Here is an 18455-nt window from a genome sequence, read left to right as displayed (position 1 = left end):
TATATATATATATATATATATACTTACGTATATATGTTTTACTACACGTTTGAATATACGCACGCGCACTTTTATATGCGATTCTAATTTCGGAGCACAGATGCTTCTTCCATGAAGATTCTCAATGTTACGTCATTTTTCATCTGGAAATAATTCATTCGTTATGACACGCGAACAGTTTTGTACTCACACAAGCGTTATTTACATGTTATATGTAAAAATAAATTATATCTCACGTTTATCGCGTAGTTATCCATGGAATAAAACACCATAAATAGCTTAAAAAAGGAAGCTTATTTGAGCTGATAAATCGATGATTAAATTTAGTATTTAATGTATCGGAGATTATGCATGAGAAAAACATTGAATTATTCATTTATTTCTATTTAGAATTTCGCGTATAGAAAATATCCATCCTTCTAATTTTTTATAAACTGTTACGACAGAAACCACTTATTTGCAATATTCGCCATGTGTCGCGAATTATTAATTCAGGAAGATGTAGTATTCAAGTAGTTTAAGTTTACCAGCCGGCGTTGTTTAATAATTAATAGGCCATATTAATGATAGACATGGTGTTTATTTTGCGACACAAGAAATATGGTGTTGTAACATTGCGGTTCAAATGCTAGCTATTGATGGCGATAATTAAAGAATGTTATATCGCAACCTTGCTCCGCATTAAACAGACATTATTTATTATCACTTTAAAGTACATTTCCATTCGTATTACGTCATGCAGAAATATTCGCTGTAATCGCGGTGATAATCGACTTTCTTTCTGCGCGCACGCGCTGCTCTCTCTCTTTCTCTCTCTCTCTCTTTTTCTCCATTTCATAATAATTTATTAATCCCGTTATCAATTTCTAGTATTTAGCTACTTATTTGATCTTGCGATCAGATATGTTTGTTTGGAAATATGACATGGTGACGATATTCGATCACTCGTCCGGTTTATACAAACAGACAATTTCATTAAATTTGCTGTAATCTCTTCAAAATCGATATTATTAATATCATAAAATGTCATTTTTCCATTTGAATAATTCATTAGCGTAATTTATCTTGTGGTCACGTAAATTATATGTTATCATATAACTGTTGTATGAAAATTTCCTATCTCTTTAGCAAATTAATTAATCTTTTTTTATTTATATACGTATGCATACACACGCGTGTATGATTCATATTTCATGCTATTTAGTTTTATTGTTATAGAATAAAGTTTTTCAATTCTCTTCAAATATTCTCTTCAGTTCTCTTAATTGTAAAAAAAAACTAGTTTTATTCATGCTCTGTATTTCTCCACATGGATATGTTTGATAAAAATAATTGCGAGCCCTTATCTTGTGCAAAATATTATTTTATTGCCCAATGTGACATATTATTATCAGAGAATCGGCTTTTTTTTATCGCATGTGCAAAATAAATAATCTCCAATATTTTTTGGTGTGTAATTTGCAAGATTGCTTTTGAATTATTTGCGATTAGAATTCTAAAAAAGGATATCAGTTTCAATGTTGAATATCTGTAGGATGTTCTTGAAAGTCAACAAGAATATCAGTTTCACTTTAAGAGGATATCAATTTCAAGACTAATTACCAGGATGTTCGATATCGAGAATCGAAAAGTTGTAACGCAAGCGATGAATTTTCTTTGCAATTACAAAAAAAAAGTAGGGTGTATTAAGAGTAATACGATTTAACTTTACACCATGCCCTAGCTATCTTTTTTATTGATTGATGTCATACAACTAATGGATCGATAAGAACGAGCCATGCTTATAATCTATGAAATGTAATCTATGAAAGATATTCACTATGTGACGACGTATCTCGTAACTTAGCAGAAACGTGACTCACAAACTTATTGTAGCAGAAGGTGCGTCATAATTCTTGTTCTTTTTTTTTGCTATATTAATCATCTCAAAATCTCGGTATCTCTCTCGAATCTAGATAATAACATATATCAACTCTTTGAACAGCGTAAAACTATTTTAATAATAAAAAGCTAATCAGTCATTTAGTCAGTAAACATCATTTTGAAATCTTTTCTTGTCATTAATGACTGTCAGGCGGAAGCCAATTTGTTATAAACTATCGATATATAATCGTTTATTTGCTTTTAGTTTTACTGAGTTCATTATTCATAATGCCAAATTCGCAATTCTAATTATATCCAATTTGAGTTACTTTTAATTATTTCTAAGGTCATCACCATTCCTATTCAATACGTTAATTTGACTAACACAATGAAGTTGTATAATTTAACTATTTAATTCAAGTAAATTATTTTTAACTCAAATTTATTTTATTATTTGCTAAATGCATATGTTGATGTGAACATTGTTTGCTTTGAAACTGATCACAGAAATGAATTGATACACATGAAAGTTTAAAATAGCAAAATGTTATTTATCTTAAAAGATTGGATTGCCATTTTTTTTTTTGATATACAGTGTACGTGTACTGATAAATATATTAAATCCATGATTAAATCCATGCAATACACATCAGTGCATACATAATTCTTATAAAAATCATCGTAATGATCGTCTTTTCATCTATACATTTTTATTTTTACAGATCTAAACGATATTTAACATCTATCAAACTACAGGACACTTGTAATTGCAGGAAAGTCGTATCGCAAACGCAATCTTATTGCATCATGACGGTTGCATCGAAGGGACTGATATCTCACGGCTGAAATTGCTTTGTGAAATTGCCATTCATCGTGCGACCTTCGGATACGAAGCTTCCGCGGGAAAAACGATCGTGCGTGGCGTGCACGTTTCAGTACGACGCCGACTGTCGCCGAGTGAGGAACAACTGTTATCATTAGTGCTCCGAAATAACCAGCTCGACTAACGAAGCTCACGTTCTCCGATAATCGGCCCCGACGTGCGACGGGAAAATCAGAGGACAGGAAAGATCGATCTTCTGGGGGAAACAAGTATGCGATATATATACATCTCTCTCATCCCTTTTTTTCCTCCTTGTTTATATGTATGATTCATGACATACTACGTGTTGTGGATAGGAAACTATTCGATCTATCGATCCGCAATTATATCTATCTGAATACCTAAGGAAATATAAAATGACAGTGTGATTGATAGTTGGGAAATAAAAGGAAAATAGGAGACAAGAACGTGTATACTGCGTGGATACTTTCTAAGATTCTTGCTGCATTTCACAAGAAGCGGATTGTATTGAATCTTATAAATAAAAACATTACTTTAAATACGAAGCGCCACTACACGATTTGAATGTTAAGATATTGAAATATTATTCGTATAAATGAATTAATTTCAGAAATGATTGCGTGTCGATATGGTTGTCGGACTTTCAACGCAATTAATCTGAAATATTAGTAATCCCTCCAAATTTCCCAAATTTAAAAAACTGTAATGAACTTATTGTGAAAAATAAGTTTATTATAATTTTTTTAAATTAATTTGGGAAATTTAGGGGGATTATTAATATTTCAGATTGATTGTTGAAAGTCCGACAATCATATTGGCACACAATTATCATTTCTGAAATTAATTTATATACTGATTCAATTCATCTGATTCAATTCATCTGATTGAATTCATTTATAATATTGAGAAAAAATATAGTTAATTTTAATAAATATTTAGTTCAATACTGCCAACTAAACATTTACTTACACACAACAATTATTTTTTACTTACAATAAGTAAATATTTGTTCAGTACAAAAAATAATTGTTAAATCAAATTAACATTTCTTGTATCAAATAAATATATCTTTATATTTAATAAATATTTAGTTGGCAGTATTCAATTAAATATTTATTAAAATTGACTATATTTTTTTTCAGTGTATGAATAATAGTTCAACGTCTTAACATTCAGATCGTAGTGACGCTTTGTATTTAAAGTGTAATATATTTAACATAAGTAATATATTTAACATAAATGATCTTATTTTCAATCTTATTGTTTATAAATAAAAGTTGACTTCAATATATCTCTAAGTCATTTTCTTTGTTATGTGTAAATAAATAAATTCCAGAATTTTTATATTATAATGTGTACACTCTCTCTCTAAATTCTCTGGAGCAAAATATTACTGTAAAGAGTAAAAATTGAGTCAGTTTTGAAAAATAACTCAATTTTCAATTTTTAAGAGGGAGATTTCAATTCTTAAGAGTGAGATTTCACTCTAAAAGTTTTAAAGAGCATACACACATAACACTCACACATATACATAATATATAATAGCGCAAATATCCTAAAGATTATTATTTTAGTTTATCCGCAAAACAAAGACAAAACAAAGGGAGTGGAGTCTCAAACTTGCAGATATATTAAAATGAAATTTTATGTATAATATTGTAAAAAATAATAAAATCGAAAAATTATTGAGTTTTTAACCGAATATTCTGAACGGAAAGATAATTTATTTTTAATCTAAAAATACATATTACGATATTATTAATGCATTGTTACGTAGAAATGGATTGCGATGGATATCTATATTTTTGCTCTTTAAAGATGATATCGTAATACGTGTTACAGAAATTGCTGTTTCATAAAAGCAGTAATCCAATTTGTATACGCCATATTGCGCAAATATCACTATAATCACGATTTAGATTAAGACATTGGAATTGTATAGTCTTTATCAAATTTTATTTTGACGAACTCGCTCGATTTGCTTGTATTAATTTTGATATAATTCTATTCACATTCGCTCTTCTATACAAACTAAGTGACATAATTGTCGGTGGAGCACGCGACGGCACTTAATCCATCAATTATCCACCTGAGAACTTCCATGAAAGCTCCGCATTTCGTAACAAGAAGCTTAATCTAATAATAATAATAAAATGAGAAACCGAAATGTAATTAATATCAAAATTAAATTTGTAGACCTATTCCAGAATGGGAACATTAATATTAACATTAAATGTAAAATTGGAAATTTAAATTTTGCAATCATCAATAACATCAGCAAAATTGATGTTGATAATTAGTTTGTATTATATTTCAAATTAATATTTTATCTTACAATGTGATGTCGAAAGCGAAATATATTGTGAATAAACGAAGGGGCGTATATTTCGCATATCTATTCAAAAATTAAAAAAAAACCACAATTGTGTCTAATTACATCATCGTAATTATTTTCTTTACATAAAGCATTACAGAAGTCAACGACCGACGGTACAAATTTATCAGGGGAGCGCAATTTAATTGCGCGTCTATTTCAGCTCGCCGAAATTTGGCGGATATTCAGGGTTCGTAATCTTTATCGTGAAAATATTCTCGTTGAAAATTCAGTACGATTTGAATATTTTCAATATAATCCTCTTTCTTACGTCAAGATTTAAATTTATGCATTACTTTAATTATTAGCTGTCTTTTCAAAGTTATCGTAAACATGTTACGCCATCCCAGGTGGGAACAAATTAGTGACTTGCAAGAAAAAAATCAATCCTAAAGTATAATAACACGCGATTTATTATCGTACTTTTTTGCATCAAACAATATAATAATTATCAAATTATCAGGTCTCTTCTCGCTACAATCTTTATATTCCTGATAAACATGCGCAATTTTAATAATTTTAGTATCGATAGAAATACTCATATATGACAAATAAATTAAAAAGCGAAACATTATTCTAGATCTAGATATAAGGTATTTTAGGAATAAATTTCCGGCAATGACTTGGCATTTACTAAATTAAAGCAACGCAAAAATATAGTTCGTTCTGAGTAATAATTACTTTATTATTCATTTATGACAATATTAAGTAATTCAAATTTTTTTTAATTGGCAGATAACAAGTAAAAAGAAGTCACGATAAATAGATAGATGTATATATAGAAGGCAATAAAGTTATCAATCTGTTTGTTTGATATGCCTGTTTTTGATTATAGTATCTGAATGTATTCGCAATGTGATTAGCACAAGTATATTATGAATCACGCTGCATCATGCTACGAAATTATGGCGGAAACAATGTCCTTTTTTTTTTACAATGCAAAATATGACTACTGTAGTTTACGTAATACTTTACATAACTAATGGCTCTTACAAAAAAAATTGGTAATTATAGACCATCGCAAGTTCTTGTCAGCAAAAATGTAATTCTGTGAAATTCTGCGAAGTCTTACTTTTTGTAGCCATTGAAACTGGAAACGATGATCATCTTCTTAAAGTTTGCAATGTGCAAAAGAATATTCGAATCCGTTTTTTTTTTAAAGAAAAAAATTCATGAATCACGTTACAATGATATCCGGAGTAAAAAAAATCACAATAAATATCGAAAAATGAAACCGCGCAAAGATAATGTCAAGTAAATCATGAGACTCGTATTGTCAGTATAAATACATATTTGTAAAATATGTGTTTGTTTTATTTTGTTAAATTGTAATTAAAACATTAAATGTTTGATTTACTAGCTAAAATAGTTTGTTTTTTTACAAATTTTTATTAATGTTACAGATTAATTTTTTATCTTTTCCTCCAGTTTTAAAAATTAGGTAAAGAATAAATTAAATCAAGATTAATGTCAATCTACAATATCGTGGAATATGCAGGTTTTTAGTGCCGCTATTAAAGCAATGCTGTTATTGTTACGTATTACGTATCTAAATTCTAAATGTCATTCCATTCAGTCGGCTAATGAATGTAACGACTATAAACATAGTTCGCGATTAATACATCGCGGGCGAGTTTGTTGTATAAGTTAACCCGTAACAATGCAGGTTAAATGCTGAGATAATTGATGCGCCGAATAAGAGCCGGCAGTCCCCACGGTTCATATTTACTGAATCGTCCGGTGAAATTAATTAACATATAGCTGCAGCATGTATTTCACGGACGAAATATACTGTGTGTAATCCGATTTTTCAAAACGTATTGGGATCTTGATTTTTTAAAAATACATTTTTATCTTCTAATAGATTTGCTTAAACGATGACAACAATGCATTTTCCTGATATTTTTTTGTTTTTTTTTGTGTGAAATTCTGCGAAGGCTTACTTTTTTCGTCATCAAAATTTGAAATGATCATCTTTGTGGAGTTTGTAATGCGCAAAAGAATCCGTTTTTCTTCTATAAAAAAAAATGCATGAATCGCATTACGATGATCCGGAGTAAAAAAAAAAAATCACAATAGATGCATATCGAAAAGCGAAACCGCGTAAAGATAATATCAAATAAATTCGATAGGATTCAGTAGCTTTACATTTATATTTATTTCAGTAGCTTTACATTTGCCACGTACATAACAAATAACTGTATATTTTAAGTGCATTTACATTTTACGTGCGTTCTGCGAAAAATATCTGACAGTTATTAATGAAGTTAATGCGAAAAGCTGACAATTTGATGATTATTGCTTGCAAAACGAAGCACATGTAAGCGATTATTTTTGTCGGCTTATACATAATTTCTATTTCGTACTTGAATTACTTACAAAGACTAAATAAAAGTTTGTTTATTAAGAATAAGAAAATTTCGTAAAAATCAGTTCCTAAAAATCAGTTCCTATTAAAAATAGTTCCTTTTGTATTTTGATATTTGAATTATTTAAGGAAGGGAGGGATAATAAATTAAAGTGTTATATTCCAAGATGACTTCATACATCCTGTGATATATCATAAATCTTGCCTCATTTTTCTTCTTTATTCTAAGTTTTGTTTATGACTCTAGGAAAACTACACTCAAGTTACGGATCATTTTTCGTTAAGGTCGCTTTTGACGTCGAAAAACGATTCCAAATTTGCGTGACAGGTATTCTCAGTTGAGTCTGGTAATTCCTTCTAACAGAGATTTACGATGTAGATCAGCATCTTTCAACATGTATTATCATTGCTTTTCTAAGCCAAAGAGAAATTCAAACTATGATCAATTTCATGTAAAACAAGAACTTTGCGTTGCATTTTACAGTAAAGATTTCACTAAAAATATTATATTAGTTGTAATTATTAGTCTGAAATTATTATATCTTAGCTGTAGTAAAATCTTATTTTGTACTTTCGCGTATAATTAATATCATTAATGAATCATGCAATTGAGATGCATTGAGAGATCTCTCATAGGAGGACAGAATAATTTTTAAGATATTGGCTCTATGACAGTCAGATTTGAAAGACTAAGATAATGATGTATAATTTTTACATTGTTGTTAAATAATTTATTTGAAAAACATTTTAGATAAAAAAGTTCTGTGAATTGTGAAATTTATTTTAAATGATGATGATTTTGAAATTACTTAAGAAAAAGTATAGATAGTCGAAAGATAACTGGCAAAATAATTTTGTGACTGACTCATTCCGAGATTAGATTGCTGGACCATACATTCCTTTATTTCGTTTCTTTGGCATTCATGGGAGAAAAAGAGAGGGAAGGAATCCAGTAGAGACAGGAAAAAAGGCGACTAAAAAATCATTATGTATTTGCATGAAGAAACGTGTATTTGTAGTTTATCTTATATGTATGGATAAAGGCAAATTTAATTCTGAAAATTTATCACAAAGTTCCCGTAATCTGTGCGGTCTAACTCTCTTATTTTTCATCGAATTAAAGCGTAAAACTTGTGAACTTTATTTTACGGTGAATTCATGCAAAATGAGATCAGATTAGGACGTATTATGGAATTATTCGGAATGGATTCCGATCGGAATTGTTCAATTATTACCTTTTCTATTATATTTTCTAGGAAAAACGAAATGATTCCGGTAACAAAGGAATTATTCGGAATTTATTCTGAATAATTTCTTTATTTAATAATATATTATGCCCTCTGTTTAATAATAAATTTTTGAAACGCATATCACGAAGGACATCGATCGATAAAGATGTTTCGTGTGTTATAAGAGAAATCTTCCAATCGTCTTGTTTTAGAATTGATTATCTCCGTCTAACCAAATTCCGTTCAGGCGCCTCAACTCGCTTCTTGCCGCAAATAATCATCGATTAAGAATAGAAAACGCGCAAAGCACTCGCGTTGTTAGAATGGTAGCAAATATCTAAATGTGCCTACAAGCGCACCTGTTACGATGTCGTAAAGATGTACAGCGGCAACGCGAACTCGAATTGCGTTAGAATCTCGATTATATCATATCAAACATTAAAAAAAACCAACAATCATGTTATACTTCAATCGTATATATAATGTCGCATGTTTAAAGTCGTGTGTCATCTTTTTAAGATAAGCACTCTTCTTTAACGATCGATATTTGCACAACTTATGTTCCTTTTATAGAGACAGAATATATGTACGTTGAAAAGTTTGAGATGAAATGCTGTTAATTATAACTACCGAGTACATTTAACTCTTAATATATATGATGACTTTCCGGTCTTTCATTTCACATGATGGATCGTTCGCCCTGTTAATGTCTCAATTTAATTTTTATGACTTTAAATGTACAATACATTAAGTGATTTTTACATATATTCTTTAGAAGTATACACCTTTAGAAAGTATTTATAATGTTATATATATATTTATAATTATATATAAATGTTATAACTAATTACTTGATGCTCCTAGTTTTTCAAAGAAAAGAAATATGCAGGACATGACCCAATCGCGATTGAAGCTTCAATATCTCATGTAGATCACGCGTTGTAATTAATTGCGCTGACATTTACATATGGTACATAGCTCAATTCTCTTCGTCTTATAGGAATGCAGAATACACGATTAAAGGTTTAATACAGATATGACATTGGACGTAGAATATGATTAAAATTTCAATAGAGATTTCATATATTTGATTCCTTCGTAAATATATATAGTTATATTTGTAAACCGGATATATATCGAACGAGTCGTGACCAGTTGACCCCAACCAAGCATCGTTTTGTACTTATACGTATCTTGTGAAAGGAGGTATTCAGGTGGTTATCGATTTAACTCGCGATCGATAATATATAACGTCCTTACATCTTGCGCGGTCTTAATGGTCTCTGCGAAGTGAATTTTTTTTCCATTCTACGTTTTATTTCATATATCTTAATCTAGCGGATAATAAATTAAAATGATAAATGTCGGAAAGGATATGTCAATTCGGAAGAACTGCTTGCTTTTGCATCGTGTTGAAACAATTTTATCGCTTATTCAGAATTGAATGAGAGAGAAAACTTTTCCGACAATGATAAAATTAATGATGATAATAGGATGCGAAGAGAGACTAGATCTATCTTTCCGGAGTATTTGGAGAAAATGTATAATGATTCTAAAAATAAAGTTCTGATTGAAATGCGAGGTGACCAGTGTTGTGCAATACCTATTTAGATACAATTTCTAGGCCTGTTCTTTTTACTTGAATTTCCGACATGGTTCATCTTTCTTCTTTTTCTCTTCATGTTGCAGAAAAAAAGATGAACCATGCGAGAAATTAACTAAAGAGAACTAGTCTCTTATATATCGCTACTTATATTTAGATTTTTACTAGTTACTTTATGGTTGATACTTTCCTGTATTAAATGTACGTTCAACAGGCGCGAAACTCAGTAAAAGTGTCTTATAAATATAATACACTTTTATCAAACTTAATGCAACAAATTATATCGCCGCGACGAAATAATTTGTCCGCTGACAATTTTGAATGTTTGATATTTTTGAAACGTAATGCATAAATGTTAAATGAAATATTTGAATAAAATCAATAGCTTTATAAATGTTACTTTATTTTAATGTGCAATATGTTAAACTTACTTGCGTAGAATATTTATGTATGTATATGCATCAAATACGTATAATACGTAAATATGTGTTTATGAAATCATAAATGCCTATTTATTTCGAAGTTTTAATGAATAAAAATATATCTGTATCTAGATACTGATATCTTTATCTAAGTATTTTATTTTTCTATCTGTATCTCGATTTTTTCTAGGGTACTTTTATCTATACTTAGATATTAAAAATGAAGTGTCTTGCACAACACTGGAAATGACGTTGTAATATCGCGAGGAAATGGTCTTCGATTATCTGAATAATCTTTATTGTAATGATAACAATAATTTTTTTTGAGAATTATTCATCAATTCGACATACTCTACGTTACTATATAACTTGTCATTTTCACGCAGGAATAGATTATATTGTCGTTATTCTGCATCGATCTCGGCTTTCTCGCGGCGAACAGTAAAACCGCTGTCGTCCGGTGACATGCAAGAGCATGTAAGCCGATCGCTTGAATATTTGTCACACGTCGTGAATAAAGCCTCATTGTCAACTATAGAACCATCCTGTGAGACACTGTCAACTCTGTCGATCAATATCGACGTAATCGTGTGCAATAATCGTTACCATTATATATCTTCGATAGATTTCGTGATGAGATTCCTCTGTGTTCTTTCCAGAAATGCCAATAGAATATAATAGTTTTTTCTTTGATGAAGCTGATAAAAAAAGAAATAACAATTTTTTTGCCGTTGACCTTTAAAATTGTGACTGTTTTCACCTTTCTGTTTGCACTCCCACAGTCCTTATTTATATAAAAATGTTTATTTCGATAATTTTTTATTTTAGATCTCTTTACAATAAAAAATATTTTGTACTTGAATTAGAAAAGGTTTATTCAAGTCTTTGTTAAAATTTTGAATTTTTTAATATATCCGAGTGTTAATTTAATAGTGTAGTTGTATTATTTGAATATTTTGTATTAAATTGATATTAATAATTTCTTAGTGTTAAAATAATACAATTTATGAGTAATAAATAACATAAAAATAATGTTTTTTAAAATATAAATTTCAGATAAATAAAATGTGTTAATTTAACATATTATAAATTTAATGAAACATTAAATTTATTGAAATTAATTTTAGATATTATAAATGTTAATTCAATAAAAAAACATCACTGCTTACAAATTGTGTCAGTGTTATATTTTATATATTAATTTTTTACATAATATTTGTGTTACTTTCTAATATATTTGTCTTGTTAAATTATTTTTTGTCTTATTAAATTAATAAAAATTTGAATGAACTATTTGGATTGTTTGTATCATGTAAAATGTACGTAAGACACTATCTTCTAACACAAATTTTCCAATTGTATTCTCATAAAAATAAATACATCCGACAATACTAATACACTGAAAGAAAACGTGTTTAGTATTTAAGATTATTACAATTGCGTAGCCACAAGATAAATAAGTTATAGTTAGGAACTCCGTTTTTATAATTATTGTTGTAACTATTGTTGTAATGTTACTAATAATGATTCTATATGATTTTGTATAAAAAAATATATAATAGCTCCGAACCATAATTATTTTACTTTAATTATAATCACAAATACCAATACTTTGTTGTTAATCTCGCGATGAGTAGAATTATTTTAATGATTGGACCATTGTCAATTCTTATCTTCATCGTCGATCTTCTCGAGTAACGTTTTGTTATTCTTAACTGTTAAGTATTATAATGAAAATGGACCATGAATGCGCGCACTACAAATTATCGAGACGTTCTCTCCGGTTATTTGCGGAATAGGTGATCTCGAGTAGAAACGACGGGTACATAATGAGAGAAATGCATAAATTAATCTCTCTCGATCATGCATATAAACTAGACATCTCATTGACTGTTTTTAACGACGCTTTCTATATTCTTATGTGTCTATTCCTCCTTAAACGTAAATAATAATTTAATTTTTGTGATATTTTTATATTTTCTATATATCTCTATTATACTATTATTTCTGCAGTTATTATTATATTGTATTTATAATATTATTTCTAATAACTTTTTATTTATTCAATTCAAATGAAAAGAGTCGTTTGGTCAAGGCGAGTTCTAGTGCTTAATATCTTTGTGCGAATTTTTACGAGTTCAAACTTTTTATTTATTTTCCTTCGTTTTTTATATCCTTATATATATATATATATATATCTATTTTTAAGAGGTCGTTAGGCTCATTTGAGCAATTAGACCATTTTTAATGGCCGATCGGCAGGAAGGTTTGCTGATTCATGTCACGGTAATTATACCGGGTGAACCGGTTAAGTGTTAGAGAGTAGGAAACATGACATCAACGAAGACCGCTAATTACAACAAAGATCATGACTTTTACTTTCTAACGACATGATTATCGTCAAGATCTCATGTTAATGACAGAAAACGCAAGCGATTGAAAGGTAAACGTACCAGTTAGAACATTATCTAATTATTGCACGAAATAATAAAAATTTTAAAATGAAGCTTTTAATGACATGTATGATTTTACATAAATTCGTTGTGTATAAAAAATTTAATAAGACAAATTTATTTAGTCATATATATCATTCTATGTCTAATGTTAAACATTTTTATCATTTTGTTTCAATAATTAGGTCATTTCTACTAACTACATTTACCTTACATTTATGAATAGTCACAAGAATGTTCATATTGATTATAGAAGAGAAAACACTTGTAAAACTTTACATTCATAAATCGCAAAGTCATCTAAAAAGAAGTACGTTTTATTTATCTTATCGATTTTTTATATATCGTAATTAACTAATGCGTAGAAAATTTATGACACATGTACTTAGCTTATCTTTTTTATACCTACATAATTGTGAAATGCAATATATATGTAATAAATATTTAGTATATTCAATTATATTAAAAATAAAAAAATATATTATCTATATAATCTGTAGATTTGTTCCTTAATTTTGAAATACAGAAAATTTTGCGAGATTATCTACTCGTCGGGAAAAATTGATCGTCATTATGTAATGATAAGTGTTCTTGTATAATAATCTCACTGGTTATAAACGTGACTAATGCTAAAATGATCGTCGCAAATAAAGATTATTTCAGGAAAATGATGACAATAACAGATGCGCTATTTTTACTCTTTCATAATTTTATGTGTATTGACGTACACACATAAAATGTTATATAACATTTTTACAATAAAATAATTGTTTTCTTTACAGTAGCCAAACGAGCTGGAAAATTGTGTTTACACAGATACAAGAAAAAATGCAAAATATGTTTGAGATCGATGATAACGATGTCATTTATAAAGACGTTGTCATCATAGGTAAGTATATAAGATATCTTGAAAAAAATTTAATAATAATAACGTATCTTATATTAAACTCGGTTTGTTATGGATTGAAAATGAGAAAATTTTACTTTTATTTTTAAAGTAAACTCAATTCTCCAGTATGTAATCTGATCAAATTTTTTAAATATGCTTATGCTATTTTATAAATATGGTTATTTAACACTTATCACGCAAAGACCGATGAACTTCTTATCTTGTCATGTTGAGCAATGTTAGTATTAATGTCCTACAAAGCTAAAATTTTTATTGTAAGAGCAATATTAAAGAAAAAGCTTGTGAGAAGATTAATAAAAATATTTCTGAGTCTCAGCAGTCATAATTCAGGTCGTTTGTCACATAAAGTAAAGATATAATTTCTGATCCTCAGGAAATGGGCCCAGTGGGATATGTCTATCGTATATGCTCGCCGGAAATTGGCCTTACTATACCGGCGAACCTCATCCTGGTGATGATATGCTGACAGCGCGACTGCGGTTTTGCACGACCAGCAACGAGGCGTGCGATACGCCGGACGATGTGAACACTGATGTAACTTTTAACAATCGTCATCAGTGCTCCAAGTCCGGTATCAGCAGGACGCAAGGAGGCGGGCTAGCGTGTAGCACACGCTGCAAACTCGAATGCCTGTCCTCTGGCATCGAGGGTAGAGGCGGCGGTCGACCACTAGCTCTTCTCATGGATCAGCTGCAGCATCCATGTGTCGATGCCGGACTCGATGTGCCCTCGCTGCTTGATTGGATTTCCGCTGAGGAGCATCTCGAACACAGGATTGTGGATCACGTTGTCCTTGGCAAGGGCCAACCAGGCGGTGCTTGGCAGGTACATGATTAACGATATTTTCTTATTTTTTTGTAATTCTAAAAATAATGAATTCTTTTTCCATAAAACGATAGGTGAAAAATGATGAAAGGAAAAGTCTTAATAAATTAAAACAGCTAATATTTCAATGATTGAACAATTAAAAATTTTATGTTGGGAATTGATAAGGCTAATTATAAGTATTAATTCTTAATGCAACATATTTATATATTATGAAAAGCTCTTTCCGTATTATTTAATTTAATTTTCTAAATATAATTATCTCTAGTCTATGGACCCTAATGTACTGACTATCAGCCTGAGTCGATGGATGTCACTTCCTGACTTGGATCTGAGGCAATGGGAGAAGCTCGTCGAAGCCGAACAGTTACAAAAATCAGTTTTAACCGCAGAGAGTGACGTATATGCACGGCTAGAAAAACTGAATGTTTGTAAGGCGTCTAGTCGAGTTTCTATGGGTACCGTGGCAGCGTATTACAAGGACTATGTGCACAGGAAAGGCTTAACACAATACTTCCGATGGTATATATTTGAAATATTTGACACAAAACCGTTATCGACATCAACGTGGACTTTCACGAAATAATCTATTGCAGTGGGACCACAGTTACTTCAGTAAGACCGAATTCGGACTCGCCTGAGAGCAAAGGAGGATACAATTGGATTGTAGATGGATACGAGAATAAAAATGGAAAACAATTTCGATATCGGTGTAAAAGGGCGGTTCTTGCAACTGGTACGACCGATTTATTCAATCATCTGGGCATCTCAGGGGAAAATACGAATCGCCAATGGGTGACACACGATCTTAATGATCTCGAGACTCGATTAGGATGTTTGGTTAGCGAGCACGGTACGTAAAGGGAAAATTATATAAGAGAGATGATTGCACCTAATTTGGCGCAGCTTCTAGAAAAACTTATCTTTTTCATACATTTATTTATTACATAATTTGTTCATTTGTTGATTTGGTCTCATTTGAGAAATTGTTAACCGTAGGCAAAGATTCCACCGATGAACAGATTCCACCCGTGTTAGTAATCGGAGCTGGTCTGAGCGCAGCCGACGCGATTATGGCCGCACGCTTTCGAGGCATACCTGTGTTACACGCATTCCGCAACTCGTTAAACGAGTGGGGCAAACAGACCGCCGGGAGAATAACTACTAGTTATGATCGACTGCAATGGCTACCGGATTCCATATATCCGGAGTATCATAAGGTGTATGAGATGATGGCTGACGGAGGTACAAATTATCCTTTGTACAAGTCTTTGCCAGGATATGCACTCGTCAGTCTTTCTGAAAATTGCGAGAAAGGAAACATAAGGAGGACAGTCACTCTTTCCGCCCCAAACGGTCAGCTGCACACGTTTCCAGTATCTATTGCAGCTATTCTTATCGGTAAACATCATATGTACTTCTTAATAATAACTGAAATTAATAAAACTTGTATATGATAATAGATAGCTTTAGTATTGAGTTCGTAATTTTAGTTCGTAAATTCGTCGATGTTATTGTATTCAATAATTTTTTTCAGGATACAAACCAGACTTGTCATATTTAGAAGGTGGCGGTACGGAATTGGGTAAATTCGCAAATAAGCCGATTGATAGCAAATCGAATCCAATTGAAATCGATGATTTCACATACGAAGTGATTAACGCGCCGATAAAAGGACTTTATGCATTAGGACCTTTAGTCGGTAACAACTTTGTTCGCTTCGTTTTGGGTGGTGCGCTTGGAATTGTGGCGCATATTTTATGCACCGCAAATACCTGAGACAACTACTTGCGCGATTTCGTATCTCAATCGTATCTTAGTAAAATTATTTTATATATACAGGGTGCATCACCAAAATCCGGACAAATCAATTTAAATTTTCCGCTATATTGTGCCTCCGCCAGAGGTTATTGTTGGCGTCCGAGAAAGCCTGATGCTTCTAATAAACAATCATATTCTCAAAATGACCGCGATGTTGAAACCAAATGCGGAGTATAATCGAAGAGCCGCGATCATCGAAGGCCTTCGCGCTCAGTAACGGAAATAATTCGATTCTTTGGATACTCGAGATCAACCGTTTATGGCACATTGTGGCAAAATATACTTTAGTACAGTCCAACGAAGATTCCAGTATGCCAACAAGGAAGAGTCATTCGAAAGAACGCACCGCGAAGATCCCCGCAGTCGCTGAAAGGGCTCAAGCGCTGATTTCGGATGACCCAGGCGCAATTATTGCGAAAATTAGCATCGATTGGTGATGTACTCGTAAGCGAATCAACAATGCGTCGAATTACTGAGGAGAACCTTCGATACAAATCGTATACATTAAAAATACAACAGATGCTCTCTGAGGCTGCCAGGACAAGCCGAGTTGCTCGCCTCAGTCCCAATGTGATGTCATTAAGGCAGCTATTGAGACAGCATTCGTCGGCATGAACAGCGCTACGTTACAGCGTGCGAACGCTTCAGACCGAGAATAGAAGCCGCCATTCAAGTTAATGGGGGATATCGTGCTCTACGGAATCCTCCAAGTGCTATGTAAAAGTATTTTTTGTATATTTAATTTTTCATTAAAAACATTTTGTTTAAAGAAATTGTTCGATTTGTCCGGATTTTGGTGACGCACTCTGTAGACGTATTAACATCGTGCGACTTTTGCTCAATTCGTATGGGTTCTTCTAAACTATCGCTCAGTTCTTAACATTTATACCAAGAGATTGCTGGGTAAATGTGTTTGTATATACTATTAAAATTATTTTTATATTCTTTCCATATTATATCCTTCGTGAGGAGACCGATTTTTAAATGTACATAACTATTTAATTATTTCGTCCTAGGGCGTTTTACTTAACGCTTGCGAGCATCATTTTATTCATATCAACAAATGTTGGGGATGAAATAATGCACGTGAGCGTTGCGAAAGTGCATCTCTACCGAAAATTAAAATGCGATGATAGTTACAACATTTACTCAGCGAGTAGTACACTTACAACGTGCGGAAAATGATGAGTTTTAAATGCTTTTGATCTATTTTACATCTGTTCACGCTTGTTAACATTCCATTTGATAAGGAAATTATGTATGAGATCATAATATCAATAGTAATTGCATATCTAAATTTAACAATTTTTTTAGGTGCAATTATATTATTGACAAATTTTTCATGATTATACATTATAGATCTCTCCACAAATACACCCTTATTAGATTTTACATCTCGTAAAGTGTAAATACAGTTAATATATAACTGTTGGAGTCTGTATTGTGACGAGTTTCGTAAAGAATAACGAATATTACAACGAAACTCTTGATATAAATTCTGTACTATGTATGTACTTAGGATTAATCTGTGTTTGCTTTTTTACGATTAAGTTAACTGCTTTTTTATGCACATTTATGTATATATAGGAATGCTTTTAATAATTTTTATCTTTATAATAGAATCCATCTTTATGTTAGAACATTTACAAGTTTTTAGAATGGCCGGACAATTGTGCTTATCCAAACGCACAAGCATTTTTACATTACGTATTTTTATTTCCTGATACTTTGCAAATGAAAACA

At 31.0% G+C, this 18455-nt stretch overlaps 1 protein-coding gene across 2 annotated transcripts in view; it reads left to right on the top strand.

Moving 5' to 3' along the window:
- LOC108693901 (oxidative stress-induced growth inhibitor 2-like) overlaps positions 1-16833 on the top strand; it is a 20701-nt gene extending 3868 nt beyond the window's left edge. Inside the window, exons 2-9 of one of the 2 annotated variants that reach the window (XM_018203099.1) lie at positions 2637-2955; positions 13939-14045; positions 14440-14891; positions 15160-15413; positions 15488-15744; positions 15891-16292; positions 16429-16593; positions 16734-16833. In XM_018203099.1, the coding sequence (XP_018058588.1) occupies positions 13985-14045; positions 14440-14891; positions 15160-15413; positions 15488-15744; positions 15891-16292; positions 16429-16593; positions 16734-16825 (1683 nt within the window). In that variant the 5' untranslated portion in view covers positions 2637-2955; positions 13939-13984 and the 3' untranslated portion in view covers positions 16826-16833. Of the gene's footprint in view, positions 1-2636; positions 2956-13938; positions 14046-14439; positions 14892-15159; positions 15414-15487; positions 15745-15890; positions 16293-16428 lie in introns of both variants that reach the window. The other variant, XM_018203100.1, reaches the window with a different exon arrangement.
- The last annotated feature ends 1622 nt before the right edge of the window (positions 16834-18455 follow it).

This window comes from Atta colombica, unplaced genomic scaffold (assembly GCF_001594045.1).
Source record: "Atta colombica isolate Treedump-2 unplaced genomic scaffold, Acol1.0 scaffold110, whole genome shotgun sequence".
Classification (NCBI taxonomy): Eukaryota; Metazoa; Arthropoda; class Insecta; order Hymenoptera; family Formicidae; genus Atta; species Atta colombica.
Note: the sequence above shows the minus strand (reverse complement) of the source record. Positions and strands in the feature narration are given on the sequence as shown.